The sequence below is a fragment of the Mesoplodon bidens genome (assembly GCF_964165515.1).
Source record: "Mesoplodon bidens genome assembly, chromosome: 15".
Taxonomy (NCBI): Eukaryota; Metazoa; Chordata; class Mammalia; order Artiodactyla; family Ziphiidae; genus Mesoplodon; species Mesoplodon bidens.
The window spans coordinates 54,036,411-54,061,033 of NC_138171.1; the positions used below are offsets into that span (position 1 = coordinate 54,036,411).

Consider the following 24,623-nt stretch of genomic DNA (forward strand, 5'->3'; position numbering starts at 1 on the left):
ATTTGAAAAGAAGATCTAAATGGATTATTATTAGTCTTTAAAACTAAGAACTTTAACTCAGTAACTTAATTTCCAAGGATAAGCTACACGGATAGTTTGTTCCTATAACAGCTTAGTGTCCACCGTCTTTCACTTAAATACATCAAGACTGTTTTCAAGGTTTGATGACAACCTCTAGTCATATAAACTATATGCCACAAGAGTTTGTCTATTTCAAACCACTTTCCTTTTTGCTCTCTTGCAGAGCTAGACATTCCGAATAATCAATGCTGACCAAACCTTCATATGGATAGCTGCAATACAGCATTTCATTCCAAACACCTGTTAGAGCATAATTAAAATATCCTTTAAAAATCAATCTTTTCTGAAACTATGCCACTCAAAAATCGGTGTTTATGAAGCAATGCTTGTATGATTTCAGTTGCTTCAAACTGTGCCCTCATGCTGGCAGTGAGGTTTTTTGCCTTTTGTTGCCAATAATAAATTATAGCCCTGAAGTTATAAAATATCTAACTTCCTCCGCAGCTAATGTGATATATTTGTAAGACTTGTGTTAAATAATGTTTGAAAATAATTTCATGTGTAAAAAAGGAAAAAAAAGTGTAGTGGGCAGAGCATGGGCTCTGGTATCAAGCAGACCTGAATTCAAATCTCACTCCTCTATTCCCTACCTGTGTGATAGCAGGAGCAGTTATGACCTAGAACACGACTTCAGCCTCTCTGAGCCTCAGTTTCCCCAGGTGGGTGATGGGGATAATCAATGACTCCTTCATGAGGTTGTTGGATTAAATAAAAAGATTTCTGAGTCCAATAACATAGAGTAGGTGTTCAAGAAATATCAATTCCTATTCCCCATTCCCTTCCTCTGACCTTAGAAAGCAAGTTCCTAGAGGGTTAGGCCTGTGTCATGGAATGACTTGGTGAAATGTCATAGAAAGGGTCCTGATTGCATTGGAACCAGAGACCTGATTTCAATGCTGTGTGTGCTCTTGCCTCGCTGTGTGATCTAGGGCAAGTTGCTTACCCACTCTGGCCCAAAGTTCCTCTTCTGTAATAACATGAAAGTGATATGTCCTACCTTCAGCATTGGGGGAGGGGAGGTAAAGGAGATAATACATGTGAAACAATTAGCATAGGGCCTCCACTCCCCTTGAAAAGTCAATTCTCTCCTTAAAATTAAAGAAAAAAAATTTTTTTGGACTCAATTGTCCGCCTCAAGAAAATGAAGATAATGCCTCCATGGCTCCCATTTCACAAAGTGCCTCTGAGGCCATATGAAATAATGTGACCATTGGGGATAAAGGCCATTAGGAAAGGGGAGAGGACAGTGTTAATATCGTCGTGAGACGTGGAGAGATGTTTCAACCTTCCTGGAGATCAGACACTTGATTTCCAGATGGTGACCCATGGGGTTGCGTCTGACAATTCAGGACACATGTTTCTTTCTCTCCCTCCCTCCTTCCCTCCTTCCTTCCTTCCTTCCTTCTCTCTCTCCCTTTCTCTCTCTTTCTTTCTTTCTCTCTCTCTTTCTTTCTTCCTCCCTCCCTCCCTCCCTTCCTCCCTTTCTCCCTTCCTTCCTTCCTCTTTCTCTCTTTCTTCTGTTTAGCCATGAGCAAAGTTATTTTTTTTCAATTATTTTTTTTTTGTGGTACGCGGGCCTCTCACTGTTGTGGCTTCTCCCGTTGCGAAGCACAGGCTCCAGACGCGCAGGCTCAGTGGCCATGGCTCATGGGCCTAGCCGCTCCGCGGCACATGGGATCTTCCCAGACCGGGGCATGAACCCGTGTCCCCTGCATCGGCAGGCGGACTCTCAACCACTGCGCCACCAGGGAAGCCCAAGCCATGAGCAAAGTTATTAATGGGCCCTTGGCAGAGCAAGTTAATTTCTTTATTTCCTAATTAGGAAAAAGGGCAAGCACTGCACTAGCGCTGGTGGCAGTCGTTCAGCGTGGAGAACCTTGAACTGACCTCGGGGTAGACAAATTCAGACTTGAAAAAAATTAGTACGTTTCAGAATATTCAGTGAGCTCAGCAAATGAGAGTCTAGGCAAAGGAAGGAAAAACAAAAAACAAAAGAAAGTCAGAGGAGAGGACAAGAAGGGAGGAAAGATTTGGTTGAAGTCATCTTTCCCTTTCACTGAGAATAGTGGGAGTCAGAGGCAGTGTCTGGAATCCTTGGATGAAACAATTCCACCACCATGATCTCCAGTGGCCAAGAGAGGTAGCTGGTTCGAGAAGGCCATTTTGGTAAAATACTCCACTGCTCATATTCTAGGAGTAGTCTTTTGATAAGACAAACAACGCCCTGCTGATCTAAACTTATCAGTCATTTACACTTTAGCATGAATTACTTCAACCAGGTTTATTCTTTGATACTTGACTGAGATCATTAGCTAGCCGCCTGACCATTAGAATGGGGTTCTCCAGAGGATGAAGGGGCTTATGTCTGTCCAGTGGCTGATGGGATAAGCAGTTCTTCTCCTTCATCCCCTTCTTCTTCTTCTTCCCCTTTTCCTTCTCCTCCCTCTCCCCGCTCCCCCTCCCTCTTCTTCTTCTCCTTCTACTCCTTTCTTGTAGGGGAGCTTCAAAAAATTGTAACTTATATCCTGGTACTCTGAGAGGTACTTATGTCCTTCCTGGAAGGCAGTCTCTTGCCTGATCATTCCATCTCTAACAAGGCTAATAATGTCTTTTTTTTTTCTTTATAAAATTTATTTATTTTGGGCTGCATTGGGTCTTTGTTGCTGTGCACAGACTTCCTCTGTTTGCAGGAGCGGAGGCTACTCTTCATTGCGGTGCATGGGCTTCTCATTGCAATGGCTTCTCTTTGTTGCACAGCACGGGCTCTAGGTGCGTGGGCTTCAGTAGTTGTGGCAGGTGGGCTCAGTAGTTGTGGCTCGTGGGCTCTAGAGCACAGGCTCAGTAGTTGTGGTGCACAGGCTCAGTTGCTCTGCGGCACGTGGGATCTTCCCGGACCAGGGCTCGAACCTGTGTCCCCTGCATTGGCAGGCAGATTCTTAACCACTGCACCACCAGGGAAGTCCCTAATAATGTCTTTAAAATAGATAATTTGCAGTAAAACTATTCTGTATGATACTGTCATAGTGGATACATTTCATTATACAGCTGTCAAAACCCATAGAATGTACAACACCAAGAGTGAACCCTGATGTAAACTACGGACTTTGAGTGATAATGATGCATCAACGTGGGTTCATCGATCGTTACAAGTGTACCACTCTGGTGGGGGATGCTGATGGTTGAGGAGGCTGTGTATGTCAAGGAGCAGGGCAGGGGCGTATAGGAACTTTGTACCTCTGCTCAATTTTGCTGTGAACCTAAAACTGCTCTAGAAAACAAAGTATTTATTTTTAAAAGTAGACAATTCCAAATAAACCTAAGTTTGGACCTTGTTAGGAAAACTCAGTTTTTTCTTTTACTCTTTTCATCTACATCCTTTCCTGCATCCTCTCGGGAGGAGTGGATTGAGATATGGAGCAGGGTTTAAAACCCAGCCCAGCTCTCTGCCAGTGGTGGGCAAGTCTCCTCCCCTCTGGGAGCCTCAGTTTCCCCATCTGGCAAATGGCACGGAGCTGTGGAAAAGTACCCACAGAACACCTGTGTGGGGCTGTTTCCAGTGGGTCACTTTTCCCGTGTCTTTCAGAGGCGAGTCTGGAGCTGGGAAAACTGAAAACACCAAGAAAGTCATCCAGTACCTGGCCGTGGTGGCCTCCTCCCACAAGGGCAAGAAGGACACAAGTATCACGGTGAGTGGTAGTTCCTGCTCTGTGGCCACGGCTTGGCAGCTGGGCCTCCGGGCTCGTGGGCTGACCGAGGGAGGGACAGCACTGTTAGGAAGGCCGGGACTTGGCGTTGTAAGGGCTCAGGGCTGTGTTTCACTGTCCCTCCCCAGACAGCTCACCAGAGGGATGTTTTTCCTCCTGGGTGGGCCCGTTTGGGTCTAGGTGATTTCTCACTTTAGCCAGGATCATCTCCCGAGGGGTCCTGTCCTGGGAAATGAGAGGAGGAGTCTTGATTGACATCAAAGCTTCTCAACCGTGGCACCAAAGTCGTTTTGGACTGAGTAATTGTGGGGCTGTCTTATGCCTTGGAGGATTTTTAGCAGCATCCCTGGCCTCTCCCCACTGGAGGCTGGTAGCAACCCCTGCCCTCAGTTATGCAACCAAGAATGTCTCTAGACATTGCCAGGTGCCCTCTGGGGGGCACCGTCACCCCTGATGGAGAACTACTGCCTGAACTGAATCTCTGTAAATTCCCTAGTGTTGAGGGACACCTGTCATTCCTCCATGTGTCCCTCAGATGGGAACCCCAGGGGATGGGAACATTGGTGTCACTCAGCATATGGGCTCTGGTCCAGTGCCCTTGACTGTATGCCATGTACTGCCAGGATGGGGTCCAGCGATGAGGCTGAGAGGCACTGTTATTCTAGCTACTGAGCTTTTGGACTCGTGGGAAAGAGAGATAGTCATCAAATAATCATACAGATCAACCCATGATGATGCAGTTTGATTAAGGGCTTAGAAGGAAAAGAAGAGCAGGTTTCTAGAATCATCCCTTCTTGGGTCCATCCCTCTCTTCCTCCTCCGTCTTAGCCCTGCCTCGTCTGTCCCAGAGGAGGCGACAAGCAATGGGGCTGCTTGAAGGACCTGCCAGCGCCTCTGTGTGAAGGTTTGGGGTGGGGGCAGGGGAATGGCAGAGCGGAGGCCTGAAGAAGGCTTGGGGTGTCACTGGTTCCTGCCACTCTGGATCTTGCTTCTGGGGCTCAGAGGCAACACTGGAGCAGCCACAGAGACCAGTTTGTCTGGAGGCCCTCGGAGATCTCGGGTGGACACTGGTTGTAGCCTGGGAAACCTTCCTCCCTCAAACAGACGCAGGAAACCCACACTGTCTCTGGCACCGTGTATAGGAACAAATAGCGCCAAAGTTCACGTGGCAGTTAAACACCACTTCCCACCGCCTTTCCTTTTCCTAGAATAGTGATGATAAGTAATAGTAATACTTAATAATAGTGACTGGTCTTTATCAAGCACCTGCTATGTGCCAGATACCTTTTTCTCTGTGTGTGAGAATACATCTCAGACAGCATCTCATGAGACAGTTTTAAAGAGTGCACCTCGGCCCCAGCAATTAAAAAACTTTGAAATGTCTGAATCTCTAAGAAATTAGAAAAGAAAGCAGCAAAACAGAAAGGAAATTGAATCCAAGAAAAGTTGCTGCTTTCCTAGTTGGAGAATCTTGGAGAATCCAGGCTGTCTGAGCAGGGGGATTGAAATCGTATATTCTCCAGACCCTGATGTACGTGTGATGGAAATAACACTGACATTTGTTTTATACTGTATTGTTCAACCACAGCAAGGCCCATCTTTTTCCTACGTGAGTAACTGGGAGTGTTTTCCTGGTGTGTACGGGAGGCACGGAGTGTGTTTAGATGTGCATGCTCCTGTCGCACCCACCGAGCCCCATAGCTGATGGTAGAATGGGCAAGATCCCCGAGTTTCACAACCCAAACCTACAAACTCACGGAAACACCGTCCTGCGGGTGTCCAATGTCAGTGTGGGGCGTGGGGCGCGTTCCCACCCACAGGATCCATTGGAATTCCCAGGGTTGACCTCCAGCTGGGAATGGATTTCCTCAGTTCAGAATGGATCCCATTACCCTTCCCACCAATGTGTCCACCACCGGTAACCCTGACTGGAAGGCCCTGGAGACGTCTGTACCGTCTGGTTGAGCCTTTTAGGACCTTCTGGCCCTAAAGCTTCCCTGGCTTGATTGACAGTCAGTTAATGGCACTGCTGTGGCATGCCTCTCTCCCCACTCCCTGTCATCATCCCTAAATATCTCCCCTGAGCACTGGTGTGTCCCTGTGCATGTGTGTGCAGTGCGTGTCTGTCTTTGCATGCCGGTTGCTTGACCCAAGGCTCCAGAAACGGGAGTCTTGGTGTTCATGATGCACTGGCTTTGGTGGCACGGTAAGGCCCCAGCTATTGCGACGCACAACCGGGCCCTGCTCAAACCTCTGCATGTGTAAGCTCACCTCTAACTCAGAGCTTGGGGGGCTGGCATATGGGTCCCAGCCTGGGAGAGACCCTCAGCTCAAGAGATCCTAGCGTGTGCTAGGATCACATTCAATCCATCTTAGTTAGACCTGGGTGACAGTGTCATGGATGAATCAGAAGGAGAATCAGGCTTCTTATATGGGATCTGCTCCTGTGTGACTTTGGCCAAGTCACTTAACTTCTCTGGGCCACTGTCTCATTATCCATAAAATGAGTGGTTTGGACCAGATCTTCATGTTCAGAGCTCTCCTGAGAAGGATCTTTTGGCCCCAGCAGCTGGAACTCCCATTCTAGGAAGGGAACTTTTTTTCTGGGGATATGGGGACCCCAAATTTGTGTTGACAGAAGTGACCCCATTAGTCTTCTTCCTACTAGTCAAGCAAAGCCCTTTGCTCTCATTGTAAATTGCCACAGGTCCCAATTATGGGAATTCCACTGTGGCTGGGATTTTCACAGAGATGACACTTTTGTCTTCTTTGCGAGCTGTGAAGGAGGAGAGCATGTGAATAAATAGACACGTAAATCAGTAGCTTCCTGTTCTGTTCCTTTAGGGACAGCCAGCCACGATGCCCTCCTGGTGTATAGAGGAGCAGGGAGAAAGCTGTGCGCTGCCTTTTCCCTTCTAGAACCTTTCCCAGTTTCTTTTTAGCCCAGCCCAACTGCCCTGAAAAAGAGGACAGGGGAACCAGCAGAGAAAACAGGAGAAAACCCTCAGGACCCATACTTCCCAGGGTCGGCCTGGAGGAGGAGCTGGGTAGGAGAGCCGCTGAGCCAGTCTGCAGCCGCCGTGTCGTGGGGATAGGCAGAGAGCAGCTCGATGCTTCCTGGCATGATATACCTTGTTGGCCCTTTCCTGCAACAATTAATCACGTGACCGCGTTTGTGCACAGGAGCCCCCTCAGAGGGGGCCGATGGGCTGTGTACAGTCTCAGCTGCATTTAACCTGATGAATGGAGCTCAAGCAACCTGCTTTGAAGCTTTGTTCTGCAGTCGGTTTGAAGTATTCCCGGTGGGTTTTGCGCATTCCTTACTTGTCTTCCATAGGAGATTTCAGAAAACTGGTCCTGAGAAAGGAAAAATTGCAACTTTAAAAAATTGCACTAAAACCATCAGGAGAAGGGTTGTAGTGATTTTCCTTGAAGAAAGCTGCTTGTCAAACATAAGCAGCAGCAGGACTGCCGTGTACAGCAGGGCAGGCTGTGCACTGCACAACTCCATGGATTCACTATGATGTAAATGACATCCTGGTGTTGTACAGTGTGGCAGTTCTCAGTGGCAATGATGTCACATAGATGAGCAGGCCCTATCTAGGAAAAAGTGGCCTTCCTAGGTGATGTCCTTACAGATGTCCCGGCTATAAGAGAGCTCAGACATTTGTTTCTCTTCTGAAATCCTTGAGTACATCTGGACATTAGTATTGGGGGTCTCAGATGGGTAGGTGATAGGATAGGAGAGAACCCGTAGATTAAGGACAGAATTTTGTGACAACATCTGTCCATGGCAGAGCTGTCAGTGTCTACATCACTTTCTCCAATAACTAGATGTGAATGACTTTTAGGGTGAGCTGGAAAAGCAGCTTCTACAAGCAAACCCCATCCTGGAGGCTTTTGGCAACGCCAAAACTGTCAAGAACGACAACTCCTCACGATTTGTAAGTAACAAAGCCACATGGGTTTTCTGGAAAAGGCTCGGGTCCCCTGGTGTCACCTCCTGCCTGAGAATGCGGAGTATGTGTGTGCAGGGGACGTCTGAGGCTGAAGGGATGGAGGTGTGCATTGCAACAGCATTTTGCTCTGCATCTCCAGTCCTGTCTTGACCTTACAACCCTGCAAGTGCTCCAGCCACTCACTCCCTCATTCATTCACTCACTATTCATTCAACAAATATTCATTCAGCATCTGCTATATACTAGGCTCCCTGTTAGAATTGGACATTCATAACTCATTCAGTAAATATTTACTGAGCACCTAGTAAGTGCTAGACACTTACACCCAATACTCATTTATTTATTCAGCAATACATGCATTGAGTACCTACTATGTACCAAGCACGTGCAAATTTCAATAAACATTTATTATGCACCCACTGTATACAGTCATTCTGGCAGGCATTTTTACACACACCATTCTCTCTCTCTCTCTTCATTTGGCTCATTTTCATTAAGTGCCTACTGTATAGCAGACCCTGAACTAGACAGCAAACAATTCAGACGTGGTTCCAGCCTTCACAAAGCTTGTGGCCTAGTTGGGGAGCCAACAGTCAATGAGGCAGGACTTCCCACACAGGTTTTCCCAGGTTCCAAGGGCCCCCCCACTTTCTCACCTGAGCCTAATGGGGGCAGGAGAACCCTGAACACAGGTGGTTGATGACACTTAGACAAAAATTATCTTGTTGTACAAAAGAAGTGGGGACCTTCACTGCATAGGAGAGTCAGAAAGATACTTTTTTTTTTTAAGAGGAATGATGCTTTTTTTAAAAATTAGTTTATTTATTTATTTTTGGCTGTGTTGGGTTTTTGTTGCTGTGCGTGGGCTTTCTCTAGTTGAGGCGAGCAGGGGTTACTCTTTGTTGCGGTGCTTGGGCTTCTCATTGCAGTGGCTTTTCTTGTTGTGGAGCGTGGGATCTAGGCGCGTGGGCTTCAGTAGTTGTGGCATGAGGGCTCAGTATTTATGGCTTGCGGGTTCTAGAGTGCAGGCTCAGTAGTTGTGGCACATGGGCCTTGTTTTGCTCCGCAGCATGTGGGATCTTCCCGGACCAGGGCTTGAACCCGTGTCCCCTGCATTGGCAGGCGGATTCTTAACCACTGTGCCATCTGGGAAGCCCAGAAAAATACTTTGATGAGGAAATTTGGAGGAAAGACTGCGTCTGAATTCCTCTAGTGAGGAGGCCCCTGCTGATTTGTGGGTGCCCCTCTGAACTGTCAGTCACCAGATGGGACCCTGTGAAAAACTCTTTGTAGAAACCTCTGCCCCGCCCACGTAGAGCTGCTCTGTAGGTATCTGCATATTCACACGCATGGGCTCCAGCCTTGTCAACCCCAAGACCCACTTCTTATTACAAGTAATTATGTGGTGTTCCCTTTCCTTCCCTGAAAAATTAGAGTCATAGATAACATCACCTACTACACACATCAGATTTTTTAAAAGTAGCACAATGCCCTTGCTATAATACGAAGGAGAAATAAAACAATTCATAATTAAAATGTGCATTTCAGCATATCAGTTCTCGGGCCAGACCACATATGAAGACACAATGAACTAGTCAGACACTTGCATTTATATCCAGAATCACTGTGACCTTGACAGCTACAAATGCAGGCTGAGACAAAGGGGGGTTCCTCTGGGGACTGAAGCCATGGGATGGGATTTTCCAGAATGATGACATACTCTTTGGAAAGCTCTGAACCAAAGAACAATTTGCTCTCGAGTTACATGGATATGACATTACTACATGAGAACAACATTAACATTTTTTGTGTGTTTTTATCTAAAACACCATTAGGGTCTAGGCTCAGCTCATTATAAACAGGTTTTTCACCTCCGTGAGTGTCAGGTGGGACATTTGGAAGTCATAGGGTAGGTGGCTAATGCTTGGTGTCTGGGACTCTCTTGGTCATTGCGGGATGCCCAGCGTCCTTGGCCCCTGTCCACTAAGAGTAGTAGCTACCTACCACTGTCATGTAACAATTCCAGTCCCTCCCCCAGATTTCCAAAATCCCCGTGGGGTTTGTGTTGGCTGCGCCAAGAAACACTGCAGTTGTGCGTTGTAACCCAGTGCAGTTTTTAGGATGTCAGTAAATGTGAGCAAGTTCAAAGTGAATCCCTGAAATGTCCCCACTCACTGGTGCCCCAGGCCTTCTTGGGAGGAAGGCAAGATGGCTCCGGGACCAGCAGGTTCCTCTGTTACAGTTGCAATAACGTTCATTGTCCTGAATCATTCTACTGTCTGTCTCACTTCCTGATGGAGAAAGAGTGAGGGTTTTGTCGAGGCCCAAGCAAGCCTAGGGGATGGTGCCTCCCACCATGTAATCACGGGTAGGTGAGGGCGGTAAGGATACGATCCTTTGTCAGCTGTTAAGAAAGCAGGAAAAGGGCCGGTGCTGCCAGATGCGGGACCTGGCTGTCCTTGGTTTTGTGGTTCGGCTGAGGCAGAAGGCAGGTGGATTGGCATCTTTTCCAAGTGGAGAGATCTGATGGGCCCCGGGGCTGGGGGCATGGCCTAGCCCTGCCTACAGAGCCTCCTATGCAGGGCCTGCTCAGATAGCGTGGCTCCCTGGCATCACTGCTCATGCTCACCTGCCCCAAAGAAGCCGTTTAATTCGCAGCTGGATGAACTTGGGCTTGATTGATCATGGAAGCCCAGTGTGTTTCTGGGCAGGGGGGCAGCAGGGGAGGCCTCCAGCCACTGGGTGTGGCAAAATGTGCCTTCTACTCATGGCTCTACCTCTTAGGAGCACTACCACACTGGGCAGGTCCCAGTAGCTGTCTTGGCCTCAGTTTCCCCACCTTTAAAATGGGGAGAGCTATGATGGGCTGAGGGTCATTGCAAGAACAAGTGAAATTGATTTGAGAAAGTGTTTTCTAAGTTCTCCTGTCGCCATAAGGTCCTTGATCTTCCCAGCTCAGGAGATGCTGACCTGTGAGATTCTTGAGTGTTTGCAAGAACCTCTCTCTGGTTTTCTTCTTCTTCCCTTGAACGCTCCCTGACTTCTCTCTCCCCACTTGCCTGCAGCATGAGGGTGAGGGGCTGAGGCTGGGGAACCCACCATGAACTGTGTTTTCCTGTTGGCAGGGTAAATTTATCCGCATCAACTTCGACGTCACGGGTTACATCGTGGGAGCCAACATTGAGACATGTATCCTTTGCTGAGCCTGGGCCACCTGGGATTCCCACCCTTGGTCCCACCAACCTCCTGCCCAGAGCCTGAGGGGGGCACAAGAGCCACCCCTCTTTCCCCAGGCGCTTGGGTGCCGTCCAGAACAAATCTCCCCTGGGGTTGTTTTCCCTCAACAGCAAGCCTTGTAGTGTGGTGGTCCCCAGGTTTGGGGACCTCAAGCCGCCTGTGTTTGATTCTGAGTGGACCTCTCCCTAGCTGAGCGACCTTGGGCTAGTTACTCAACCTCTCTGTGCCTCGTCAGTGAAATGGGGATGATAATAATACCTGCCTCACAGAGGTGTCGTGAGAATCAAGTGAATTAATTCATGTAAAGCTCTTAGAACCGTGACAGGATAAGGGCTGGTTGAGCATCAGCTATCGTGAGAACTTCGCTTCATCCTTTTCGAGCCAGGGTCCAAGGCTAAACCCGGACCCCTTGTCCTTCTTAGGAACAGGGCAGCTTCAGCCCACAGATAGGACATCAGTGGAAACAGAACTTTCCCAGAGGAGCAGCCTGCTTCTGGCAAAGCAAGCAGGAGGCTGTTTCTGTAAATCTAAGGAATCAGAATTCCACCAGCCCACCAGCACCACCTGTGCTCCTTAGCATCCCAGAGGGGGCTCAGGGAATGGCTGGGGTCAACTGACCAGGCCCCATCCCCACCTCCCAGAGCTGGGCAGAGATTAAATGAGATACAGCAAAAGACACCCATATTCTCCTATGGGGGGATAAGGAGACCATAAATAGCCTCATGTGGGCTCAGAACAGGTATGGCCACAGCTGAGTTATGGTTTTCAGAAGTTTCTGGATTTGGGAATTGCAGATGAGAGTTTGTGACCCTGTTTAATAATAGGCGTAGCTCGGTGCTTTGTGACCGCCTGGAGGGGTGGGATGGGGAGGGTGGGAGGGAGGGAGATGCATGAGGGAAGGGATGTGGGAATAGATGTATATGTATGACTGATTCACTTTGTTATAAAGCAGAAACTAATAAAAAAAAATAATAGGCGTTGGGAGGAGAAATTAGTCTACATGACCTGACATGACAGAGCGGAGGAGGGGGGACACAGTCTAATCCAATGGATTTGGGAGCACAGAGAATTTTGTCATAGTCAAGTAGAGCCTGGTTCTTACATGGGGAAATCCACCTGGTACAAGAGCCCAACCACCCATGTGCCTCCCTACCATCCCCTCCCCCCATGGCAGAATAGCTCTCCTTAGATTGATTAGTGGGTCATGTTTACAGTCTCCTGAGGCTAGGCAGCTAGTCAGCTCGGTCAAGGTCACTCAGCCAGCCAGAACTGGTACCCAGCTCTTGAAGCCCAGCCCCTTGTCTGGGATGGTTTTGGCCACCGCAGACACTTGGCATTGTCACTTCCTAGCTCTGTGCTCCTGGGAAATTGAGCCTTCCCCGAGCTTCCCTAGGCCTCAGTTTCCCTATATTGAAAATGCAAATAATATTCGCACTTAGCTTCTAGGATAGTTTGTGAGGTTTAAATGAGAAAATGCACGTCAAACATTTAGCACAGGGATTAACAAATCATAGAGGGTGTAATTGTTTTTACTCTGTAATATCTAAAGACAGAAGAGGAGTTGGTGATGGCTGCTGGGGAAACATCTCATTTCATGCCCCTCCCATAAGTCTTTCATCCTGGAGTCCTTTGACTCCTGTCTTTTTATGCTCTTTTTCCCCACTCTGTTCCCCTCACTTCTCCCCGGCACTGGGGCCTGCCAGCAGCACCCAGTGGTCTCATTTTGGATCTGTGAGCCAGAATTGGAAGGTCAACTCATGTGGACCAGGCGTGGGTGGCTTGACTCTGCCCCAGCAATCAGACTCTTCAGAACACTCCAGGGAACCTCTCCCAGGTCCTGGAGATTTCTCCTCCAGCAGCTGGTGTGACAAGGATTGGGGAGGAAGGTCATGTTCCCACAAGAGGTACACGTGGTATCCCTGGGATTCTTAACTCCTCCCAAACCAGATCTGCTAGAAAAGTCACGGGCGATTCGCCAAGCCAGAGACGAGAGGACGTTCCACATCTTTTACTATCTGATTGCTGGAGCCAAGGAGAAGATGAGAAGTAAGTGATGAGCAAGGACGTGTGTTGGGAGATCTCAGCCCTCCCTTTCATCATGATCCAGGGTTAATCGATCAGCTGTTAACACAGAGTCTGAGATCCTGCCAGGGAAAGAGCTACACATCTCTGGGCAGCATCTCGTTTGTGTGAGTGAGTGTGGCTTCTGTTCAGTCATTCTCATTTACTGAGCACCTACTATGTGACATAGTAGATGTCCATTTCAGTTAGGCATTAAATAATTAATTAATCAAGCCCAGTTAGAACTGGACGATATCAAGTCCAAATAGACACAATCTGTGCCTTCCAGGAAGGGAGAAAGACAATTGCCATATTTGCATGTTTACAAAACTTGCAGGTATTTAGGAGGCATTCTGATTTTATGAGGAATTTGGAAGGGCAGTGGAACCAAGCACTTTTCATTATTCCTGTTTTGAAAATAACTTTGAATTGACGTTTTTGTAGGGCAGGGGTCACCTATATTTTTCTGTAAAGAACCAGATAGTAAATCTCTTAGGTTCTGTAGGCCACACGGTTTTTGTCACAACTACTTAGCTCTGCTGTTGTAATGCAGAAGCAGCCATAGGCAATGCCTAAACTAATGGGCAAAGCTATACTACAATAGAATTTTATTTACAAAAATAGGAATGTGCTGTAGTTTGCTGCCCTCTGTTGTAAGGAAAATATTTTTCACATAAAAACTATATACTGTATACCAGACTCCAATAGGAAATTATACATTCTAGGCATGTAGAAGAGTTAATCTACTAACTACAAAGAATATATAAATCACAGCTGAATAAAGGAGTATACCAGTCAATACAAGTACATAGTGTGGTCTACATTCTAGTAATAAGTTTAAGTCCTAAATTTTAGGAGAACAGTACAAATTTTGCTTCCCGTCAGTTTTGTGACCCGGGGTTAGTTATTTTGCTTAGAAAATTACCAAAAGGATGTGTGGGCTGGTACCTTAGCTGTGATGAGGTGTATTGCAATGTTCCACCACTAGGGGAAGCAGCGTTCCTTATTTAATCTTGTTGCTTGGCCTCTGGAGCAATTTTGGATAAAAGCGGGGAGGCGGAATGGATGTTAGACAGTGGCACATAGGTAAATTAGCACTTACAGTGCAGACATGATGGCGTGGCCCAAAGACAAGCGTTTATATTTTTCTTCTACCTCTTTGGCACCAAAGTCAACAGTTTTGTTGTCCGGTAACCTGGGTTCCAGTTTTGTGCTCTGCCGCCGGTCTCCCAGAAATCAAGAGAGGACAGATCAACAACTGAGATCCCTAGGAACCACTTGTATGCTTGATAATAGATCTGGGGAGAGGTTAGGCTTTTAGGGGGAATCAAATATTTCCACATGTATCCATGGTCTGGATAATGAAATCTTGGCAAAGACTCAAATCCTTGTGACTTTAATCAGGCATTTCAGTTAATCCAAAGGCTTAACTGGTGTCTCGGGTCAACTTAACCTCAACTTTATCAAGTAGCTTCCTAGTGACTTGACCCAGGAAAACCCTTTGTTTAAAAAGAAGAGCATCTTGCTGAATTCCCTCCAAAAGTATAATCAAATCCAGCCTAATTAAAGATTGATCTGGAAGAGGACACTTGATATATTGGACAGTGTCATAAAAGCAAATAGTATAAGAAAAAAATGAACAATTATAAATTTGGGAGAGAAAGGGATGAATAACAACAAAGGAATGTAACTACAGAGTATGACTTTTCAGAGAATAATATTTAATAGATGTCAGAAACAAGGAGTTGACAAATGTTTTTACTAAAGGGCCAGATAGTCCATATTTTAGGCTTTGGGGATCATTTGGTTTTTCTTGCAACTACTCAACTCTGGCTGCTATTGTAGCATGAAAGCAGCCATAGAAAATAGACAAGGAGATGGGAGTGGCTGTGTTTCAATAAAACTCTGTTTACAAATAAGTACCTGCTGTATAAAAAAATAAAAATAAAATTCAAAACAAAAAGAACCTGCTATTTAAAAAAATAAATAAAATAAAATTCAAAAACAAAAGAGCCTGCTGTGTTAAAAAAAAATTAAATTAAAAAAAAAAAAAACTGGGCTTCCCTGGTGGCGCAGTGGTTGAGAGTCTGCCTGCCGATGCAGGGGACACGGGTTCGTGCCCCGGTCCGGGAAGATCCCACATGCCGCAGAGCAGCTGGGCCCGTGAGCCATGGCTGCTGAGCCTGCGCGTCCGGAAACTGTGCTCCGCAACGGGAGAGGCCACAACAGTGAGAGGCCCGTGTACCGCAAAAAAACAAAAAAACAAAAAAACCCCACTTTATTTACAAAGATAACCAGCAGACCAGATTTGCCAATCCCTAATATAAGCCTTATCTACTGATTCAGCTAGAAATAGTTTGAGAAGAGGGAGGCTAAATTGTAAGAGCAATCGTAAGAGCACCAAAGCTTTTTCCACCATAGCAGGAAGTCAATGGATAATATCTAATTTTGACATATCCAGAAGTAGCCATTAATATGATATATAAAAGTAATATATAGTAAGCCTATTATATAGAGAGATAATGATAACTACCAGAAAAAAACAGTTAAAAGAGATAAAAGCAGTTATTGTAGGGTAAGGTAGGAGTTGGAGAAAAGATGGGACAAGCAATTGGTGTTTTTATTATAAACCTTTAGATAGTAATTAATTTTTTTCTCATAAATATATTTATTAAGCTTAACATGTTTGGTGAATATAGGACAAAATCAACTATTACACAACATATATAGAACAAAAATCACAGTGTTAATTAGATGTCCAAAAAGATATATATATGGTAAAATCATATACAGCTAAAGAATTATTTGATTATTAAAGAAGGAAAAACTGGGGTGATTCAGGGACAAATGCTGATGAAGGTTGTAAAACGAGGGTGCCTTTTTCCTCCCTCGGGGTGCTCGTCAAGTTCACATTAAATTCTGTTTGATCAGTGTTGACTAGAAGCTGCAAGTTGCATTTCTCAGGCTCTTAGTATGAGCTTCATATCAATAGCTCTGTCATTGATTTTTTTTTTTTTTTTTTTTTTGCGGTACGCGGGCCTCTCACTATTGTGGCCTCTCCCGCTGTGGAGCACAGGCTCCGGACACGCAGGCTCAGCGGCCATGGCTCACGGGCCCAGCCGCTCCGCGGCATGTGGGATCTTCCCGGACCGGGGCACGAACCCGTGTCCCCTGCACTGGCAGGCAGACTCTCAACCACTGCGCCAATAGGGAAGCCCTCTGTCATTGATTTTTAAAATCCATGTGTATGTGTGATTTTGATAAAAGTTTAATAAATGGATGGATAAAGATTAATCTAACTTTTCAGACAGCTTTGTTCCTGAAGGCAGGGTACTTTTGGGCAATTGAGATAAAGGTGTCTCTTCCGCTGGGTAGATGCAATGTCTTGTCAGGGGTCATGGCTTAGCAAGTGGAGCCAAGGGTGGATTTCAGCTGCCAGGCACCCTGGGGCAGTGCACAACCTGCACCACTGTATGAGGTGGGTGATGGCTTCTATACGATGAAGCAGAAGGAAGGTTTAAACTGTCCAAGTCTTGGGAAAGGGAAAGAAATTATGATGGACCAGAGCCTTCACCAGGTTCCTGTCTCCTGTTCAAAGTAGAAGTGTGCCTTCCTGACCACCACCCCGTCTTCCTCTCCGTCTAGATGACTTGCTTTTGGAGGGCTTCAGCAACTACACATTCCTCTCCAACGGATTTGTGCCCATCCCGGCAGCCCAGGACGATGAGATGTTCCAAGAAACCGTGGAGGCCATGGCGATCATGGGCTTCAGTGAAGAGGAGCAGCTGTGTAAGTCTTCCCACCTTGAGGCGGGGTGCTGGTGAGGAGAGCGAGGTTCCTGCTCTCGATACTGATCCCAGAAAAGCCTTACAAAAAGTCCAGGCTCTAGTTCAACTCGTCCAAAAGAATTTGGGCAAGGAACACAAGGCACTAAAGAAAAAAATAAATACACACCAACACACACACACACACACACACACGTGCACACACATACTGAGGCTGACTAGCAAGAGAACAAAGAAGTTTATTTAGTGCAGAAGTGAAAATTACATACTCAAAGAAGAGTGTGGGCATCCTCGTGAGTGAGGGGTGCCCCGCAGCGTTGTTGATCCCCCTTTTATCTTAGTTTTAGCCCTTTGAATGGGTGGGTCTTTTTGATTAGGGGTGGACTGTTCATTGAGGGGAAGGTTGAGGTGTGGCCTGGATTACACCGGGTTGCATCAGCCACCAGTCTTGTGCATTTTTCTGCTGAAACCACTGTACCTGTGCTCTAGGAGATTTTTCCCTTAAATTTTCCTTTACTAGTCAGGTGCCACAGGTGAAAAGTCTTATAGGGTCATCAGCAACCTGTGCATTTTTATTGTGCATGCTCTACAGTTTTATTGGTCAGTTTCTTGCTCAGATGTTACAAAATTTGTGCGTTAGATACCATTCCCCTATGCGTCATGGCCTCATTAAGTGCAAAACAAGGAGGTGGCTTTGCCTTCTGCCTAATGCCTATACATTAGGAGGCTGTCCTTGGGCCCAGCCCTGTCTTTCCTGCCTCAGTACTACTGGAATTAGTTAGGGACTTTTCTCTGGTCAGGACAGATTTCTGCTCTCTGAATTCCCCACTCCTCAAAAAAAAAGGAGAAGAAGAAAAATGAATATTACTTTAGGTGGTTTATTGGTGTTTTAGAAAGGTGGCTGCATGAGTTATGGCTCTTTTGGTTACAAGTGACCAAATTGGCTTAAGCAAAAAGGAAAATGATTCACTCATAGAGCTGAAAAATTCAGGGATACTGGTTTCAGGAACAGCGAATTCTAGGGACTCAAAGAATGTCTTTAGAACTTGGTCTCTCAACAACATTGTCTTTAAGTCGGAAGTAGTTTCTTGGCAACAAAATGGCTGCTGTGGCTCCAGCCCTTACATCCATTGGGTTTATGTCCAGCAGAAATGAGCAGAGTGGATTCCCTGCCTGCATCCCTGAATGGAGTCACATTGCCTAGGTTGACATGCATATTCCTGAGCTACTCACAATGAGCCAGGGTTGTAGAAAGCTCTGTTATGTCTCTTTGTTATGGTCTCAGTTCCATTCTTGGAGCTGGAGGTAGAGAGGTTGTTGGCCTCATTGAGAACATGTAGGCGGAGGGGAGGGGGAGTAATTGAGGCAGTGAGTGTACTTGGGTTCTTCCTGGAAAGGCAGTTCTGGTGATGGACCAACATTGGTCAATATCATCAACCAATGACCAAGAAGCACATTTCGTCCTGAGAACAGGAAAGCTCATAGAGATATTTCTGGTTTCCATACTGTGCAAGAAACACTTTTTCTTCTTGGTTAGATATGCCTCAATACTCAAGGTTAATCTCTTTTGGGAATACCAGGACAAGATTGTGGAAAATTTCGCTTTCTTCCCACACCCACACCCATTTGGAGCCCCAGAATAATGGCTACAGTTGCCAAAATGAAACTTATAAGGAAGGGCAGCTCCTTCAGAGATAACTTGGGGCCCAGAAAAAAGAAGACTCCATGAATGAGATAACAAATGGGTGGTGTTTGTAGATTTTGGCCAGGATCCTACTTCAGAATCCAATGCTTACAGCATCCCTTCCTTAATGACATCAGCTCTCCAAGAATGATTCATTTTATTTGGAACATGAGTCAGTTTTTACTTCTAATCTTTGCTTTAGAAAAAAAATACAACTGATGATTAAGTACTTGCTGTAGGCCAGATATTTGCTAAATACCCCTCTTTTTTTTTTTTCCGGACTTCCCTGGTGGTCCAGTGATTGGGACTTCGCCTTCCAGTGAAGGGGGTGAGGGTTTGATCCCTGGTTGGGGAGCTAAGATCCCACATGCCTCGTGGCCAAAAAATCAAGGCATAAAACAGAATCAGTATTGTAACAAATTCAGACTTTTTAAAGACTTTAAAAATGGTCCACATCAAAAAAAATCTTTAAAAATAAAAAGAAATTAATGGGGGGGGAAGGGCCATATACACAAATAAACAGATAGCGACATCATGACAGGTACCTTAAAAGAGATACAAATTACACTCAGAAGCCCAGAGACTGTAACAAGTAGCAGAAATATCATTTACATAATTGTGACTTTAAGTACAACACTCCATGGGAAAGTAATGGCATAAGAATTTCCAATCCACTGTAATAAGAAACACAAGTTTGTAGGTGACCTTTTTTGTCCCACAATGAAAGGTCTTAAATGTCAGGGCTATATTTCCTTTTTTAAAAAAATTTTTTAATTTAATTTTATTTATTTTTTTATACAGCAAGTTCTTATTAGTCATCAATTTTATACACATCAGTGTATACATGTCAATCCCAATCGCCCAATTCATCATACCATCCCCCCATGGCTTTTCCCTCTTGGTGTCCATACATTTGTTCTCTACATTTGTGTCTCAACTTCTGCCCTGCAAACCAGTTCATCTGTACCATTTTTCTAGGTTCCACACACATGCGTTAATATGCGATATGTTTTTCTCTTTCTTATTTACTTCACTCTGTATGACAGCCTCTAGATCCATCCATGTCTCAACAAATGACCCAATTTCGTTCCTTTTTATGGCTGAGTAATATTCCATTGTGTACATGTACCACAACTTCTTTATCCATTCATCTGTCGATGGGCATTTAGGTTGCCTCCATGACCTGGCTATTGTAAATAGTGCTGCAGTGAACATTGGGGTGCATGTGTCTTTTTGAATTATGGTTTTCTCTGGGTATATGCCCAGTAGAGGGATTGCTGGATCATATGGTAATTCTATTTTTAGTTTTTTAAGGAACCTCCATACTGTTCTCCATAGTGGCTCTATCAATTTACATTCCCACCAACAGTGCAAGAGGGTTCCCTTTTCTCCACACCCTCTCCAGCATTTGTTGTTTGTAGATTTTCTGATGATGCCCATTCTAACTGGTGTGAGGTGATACTTCATTGTAGTTTTGATTTGCATTTCTCTAATAATTAGTGATGTTGAGCAGTTTTCATGTGCTTCTTGGCCATCTGTATGTCTTCTTTGGAGAAATGTCTATTTAGGTCTTCTGCCCATTTTTGTATTGGGTTGTTTGTTTCTTTAATATTGAGCTGCATGAGCTGTTTATATATTTTGGAGATTAATCCTTTGTCTGTTGATTTGTTTGCAAATATTTTTTCCCATTCTGAGGGCTGTCTTTTTGCCTTGTTTATGGTTTCCTTTGCTGTGCAAAAGCTTTTAAGTTTCATTAGGTCCCATTTGTTTATTTTTGTTTTTATTTCCATTACTCTAGGAGGTGGATCAAAAAAGATCTTGCTGTGATTTATGTCAAAGAGTATTCTTCCTATGTTTTCCTCTAAGAGTGCTAAATCCCCTTTTTTAAAAAATGTACCAGAACGTTCAGTTTTATATAAATACTAAAAAACTGGAACAAACTAAAATACTGATTGATAGAAGGCTTATTCAATTATTGGTTGACCTTATGAAAGAAAGCAACGGGACCTTTTAAATGGTCTTAGAAAGACATTGCCTTACGTGGAAATGCTTCTAATATATTTAAATTGAAGATATCAGGGAACAAAGCAATGTGCTAAATGCTTTATATGCATTACTTAATATCACAACAACCCTAAGGGGTGGCCATTATTACCTCAATTTGCAGATGAGGAAACTGAGGTACAGAGAAGTAAAGGAACTTCCCCAAGGACACACTGTTGGAGCTGGGACTCACTTGGGTCTCATGGAATCCCAAGCCCCACTTTATGATTCACTGTGCTCTGTTTTTGTCTGTGGGAAGGTGGTTTTTGTCCTTTAAACTTAAAAAAAAAAATGTGTGTCAGAACCAAGGTATGGAAACCAAGGTTAAAAGGGGCCCAGAATGTTCTACAATGTGGACTCGCTTTGCTGGGTGATAAGTGATACAGAAGCCCACCGTGAGATGGTGGTCCCTTCTCTAGTCCCTTTCAGTTCTTCTGATGACTTTCAAAGAGAGGAGCAGTTTGGCACCTACTAGGTCTTCAGCCCCTCCCTGACACTTGCTAATCACCCTTTTAACCCTGGAGAGCAGACCCCAGGCCCAGCACCTTGGGCAGGCCCTAGCCTCTTGCTAGCATTTGATAATATGGTTTATCTTTCCCGTATTTATTTTTATAGTTGCATCTATTTATGGCAAGGGAAGCTGATTTTTCACTTAAGATAAAGTTTTCTACTTAAGTGAATCATAGGAAAGAGAAGTGAATGCAAAGAAAAATGTTAAGTAAATAGTAGAACAGATGGTATGCCTATAGAACAAGCATTAGGATGAGGGTGTACAAATGACTGACACCCATGGGACACGGACTTAGACCAGTGTGTTTACCAACCTTGATTATAAATCTAGGGCTACTCCCAACCCTCCTCAAAGAAGTGAAAGGAAAATGGGGAGCTGAGAGTAGTGTCAGGCCTGAGCCCTGGAGCTGCATGAGGTTCCAGGTGACCAGTCTCCTCTGGTTCCTGGACTTCAGCAAGGGAGAATTACTTGCCCTAGATTGCACAGGGAGCTAGGAACAGTATAAGACCATCATAATCAATGTGACATCATAGCAACTACTGTTTATTGAGCACTGCCCGGGTTTAGGTGCTATGCATTTAATCCTCATGACAACCCCATGAAGCAGGTGTTTTTATGGGCCTTCAGATGGTGAAATGGGCCCAGAGAGGCTAATACCTGACTTGAAGTCACACAGCTGCTAATAACATGGCCAAGATGCGAACCCCCAGCAGCTAACTCCAGCGTCGTCCTCAGATCCTCCCAGGGACTGTCTAGGTCCATTTCCAGATGTCAGTCATTCACAATTGATGCCGCTTCTGGGTTTCATATGTATCATCATTGTTTGAATATTTTTATGCAGAAGGTGGATTTCTATAGCCCCATCCACTCTGGGCTTTGTCCTAAACAACAGTTCCGTACAATCACTAAGTATGTGTCCTGGTTATACAATTTGAAATAGATTAGAATAAGTACCTAACTATTGAAATGTTTTAGAAGTTTCACATACCACCTATAATCATCCACCCTGTGTACATGTGGTACGCCTGCCACATGTTGGGAAAGCCTGTTTCCTGTTCCTCAGTAATAAGGGTGGCGTATTAGTTCCCTGAGGCTGCTGTAACAAATTACCACAAATTTGGTGGCTTAAAACAACAGGAATTTATTCTCTCATGGTTCTGGAGGCCAGAAGTCTGAAACCAAGGTGTGGGCAGGGTTGGTTTCTTCTGGGGGCTCTGAGGGAAAATCCATCCCAGGCCCCTCTCCCGGCTTCTGTGGCTGCCAGCAATCCTTGGCTTGTAGACGCATCACTACAAACTGCCTCCTTCTTTACGTTTCCTTCTGCCCTGTGCATCCTCTCTTCTCTCTGTTATCAGGTCACTTGTCATTGTATTTAGGGCCCACCAGTTTAATCTAAGGTGATCTCACTTAATTGCATCTGCAGGGATCTTTTTTCCAAATAAGGTCGCATTCACAGGTTCTGGATGGTCATGTCTTTGGGCGGCCACCAGTCAACCCACTACGGGTGGCTACTTCTATTTAGCACCTACTGGGCCAGGCCCCTGGTTTGCAACATCTCTCCTGATATAAACTTTATGAAACAGGTACTGCTGTTACCCTCTCCATTTTGCAGATGGGGAAACTGAGGCTCAGTAAGGTGAAGGTGGACTTCCTAACACTAGAGTGCATGCTTTCAACCACTGCCCCAGACTGCCAGCCCCTTGCTATCTGGGCAGCCCTCTCCACTTTGCACTTTGCTGTCCGCCAGCTCTTGTGACCTGGGAGTGGTGACAATTCTTTTGTTATTTCTGTGACAGTGCTATCTATACCAGAAAGTGCAAACCAGCAGTGCCTGAGCCCTCAAGAGAGATTGGCCTCCACAGCCATTAAAGTTGTTCATTTTATTTTTTGTTTTGTTTTTGTTTTTTTTGTTTGTTTTTTGCAGTACGCGGGCCTCCCACTGCCGCGGCCTCTCCCGTTGCGGAGCACAGGCCCCGGATGCGCAGGCCCAGCGGCCACGGCTCACGGGCCCAGCCTCTCCGCGGCACGCGGGATCCCCCCAGACCGGGGCACGAACCCGCGACCCCCGCACCAGCAGGCAGACCCCCAACCGCTGCGCCACCAGGGGAGCCCTAAAGTTGTTCATTTTAAACCTGGGTAGATTTCACATAAAAATCTGGGTTTCCATCAACTTTGGAAAAATCAGAAGCCTGGCAGCTCTGGGCTTGCCTCCCCCGTGGCCATGATTGGAGTAGCAACTCCCCCCTTTCATGTAGGGTTGTGGCCCCCATGAGTCCCCACAGTCCCCATCAATCTGCTTTGTTCATTTAGACCAGTGGTTCTCAGCTAGGGGTGAGTTGCCCCTGGGGGATGCTTGGCAATGTCTGGGGACATTTTTGGTTGTCACAACTTGGGGGAGGGTAGCACTACTGACATCTAGTGGTCAGAGACCAGGGATGTGGCTAAATAGCCTACAATGATGCATAGGATATCCCCACAACAAATTACCTGGGCCAGAATTTCACTAGTGCCCAGGTTGAGTGCCGAGGTTCACTGCTTACCCAGGCTCTGCAGGCATTCCAGCAATCCTAATTTAGACCTGCAGTTTAAGAACTGTGAGTATTGGTCTTGACAATTTACTAAACCCCTTTCATAGATGGTGGTAAAGAAACTGCTTCATCTGTGCCCTATCAGCAGAAGCTCTGTTCATCTTTTGGGTGTAGATTTTTGCAGTGGTGAATGGGAGCATATGGGTGGCTGATCTAGGCCTTTCTCCTCCTGAGCTGGACCAGGTGTGAGGACAGCTGTTGTAAAAGGTTGTCACCGCTCGTTTGGCCTAAGGAACCGGAGGAGGCTGGAATCTCTAGGTTTTGTTCTTGGAACACAGTGATTTCTTCTTGGAAATCCTGGGTGATTTGCACCTGAGTTAATTTAAAGCCACGCATTTGCATTAATCAATCCTCCCTCTATCCATCCAACCAACCAACCATCCATCCATCCATCCATCTATCCATCTTCCTCCATTTGTCTATTCATCAATCCATTGATTGATCTATCCATCTATTATCTATCCATTCATTGATCCATCTATCATGTTTTCCTTCCTTTCATCCATCCATCAATTCATCTTCCATCCCTTCCCATGTGTCTGAACACACCTGTGTAACTAGTACCTGTTATAACTAAGAGAACATGAATACCACCAGACCCCATGAAGCTCCATCTTGTTCCTTCTAGTAGCTTCCCCCAGTCAAGGATGACCACCATGCTGACTTCTAACAGCATAGTTTTGCCCATTCTTGAACGTTCTGTAAAGGGGACTTATATGGTATGTTCTTGTTTGCATTTGGAGTCCTTTGTTCAGCATTAGTATTTGTGAGATATACAGCAATTTTGTTGTTTGTAGTCAAAAATCATTCAGTCTCCTTGCTGTATAGAAGGGGTTGACAAACATTTTCTGTAAAGGGCCAGAGAGTAAATATTTTAGCCTTGGTGGGCCATACAATCTCCATGGCAATGGTTGAACTCTGCCATTAAGCATGCAAATTGCTATAGACAATATGTAAGTGAATGAGTGTG

General features: G+C 45.5%; 1 protein-coding gene across 2 annotated transcripts in view; it reads left to right on the forward strand.

Moving 5' to 3' along the window:
• Positions 1 to 24,623, forward strand: part of MYH11 (myosin heavy chain 11) — a 126,527-nt gene that overhangs the window by 58,855 nt on the left and 43,049 nt on the right. The window contains exons 5-10 of one of the 2 annotated variants that reach the window (XM_081257429.1): positions 3,665 to 3,767; positions 5,374 to 5,394; positions 7,637 to 7,729; positions 10,870 to 10,933; positions 12,929 to 13,027; positions 16,688 to 16,831. In XM_081257429.1, the coding sequence (XP_081113555.1) occupies positions 3,665 to 3,767; positions 5,374 to 5,394; positions 7,637 to 7,729; positions 10,870 to 10,933; positions 12,929 to 13,027; positions 16,688 to 16,831 (524 nt within the window). The remainder of the gene's footprint in view (positions 1 to 3,664; positions 3,768 to 5,373; positions 5,395 to 7,636; positions 7,730 to 10,869; positions 10,934 to 12,928; positions 13,028 to 16,687; positions 16,832 to 24,623) is intronic. The other variant, XM_081257430.1, reaches the window with a different exon arrangement.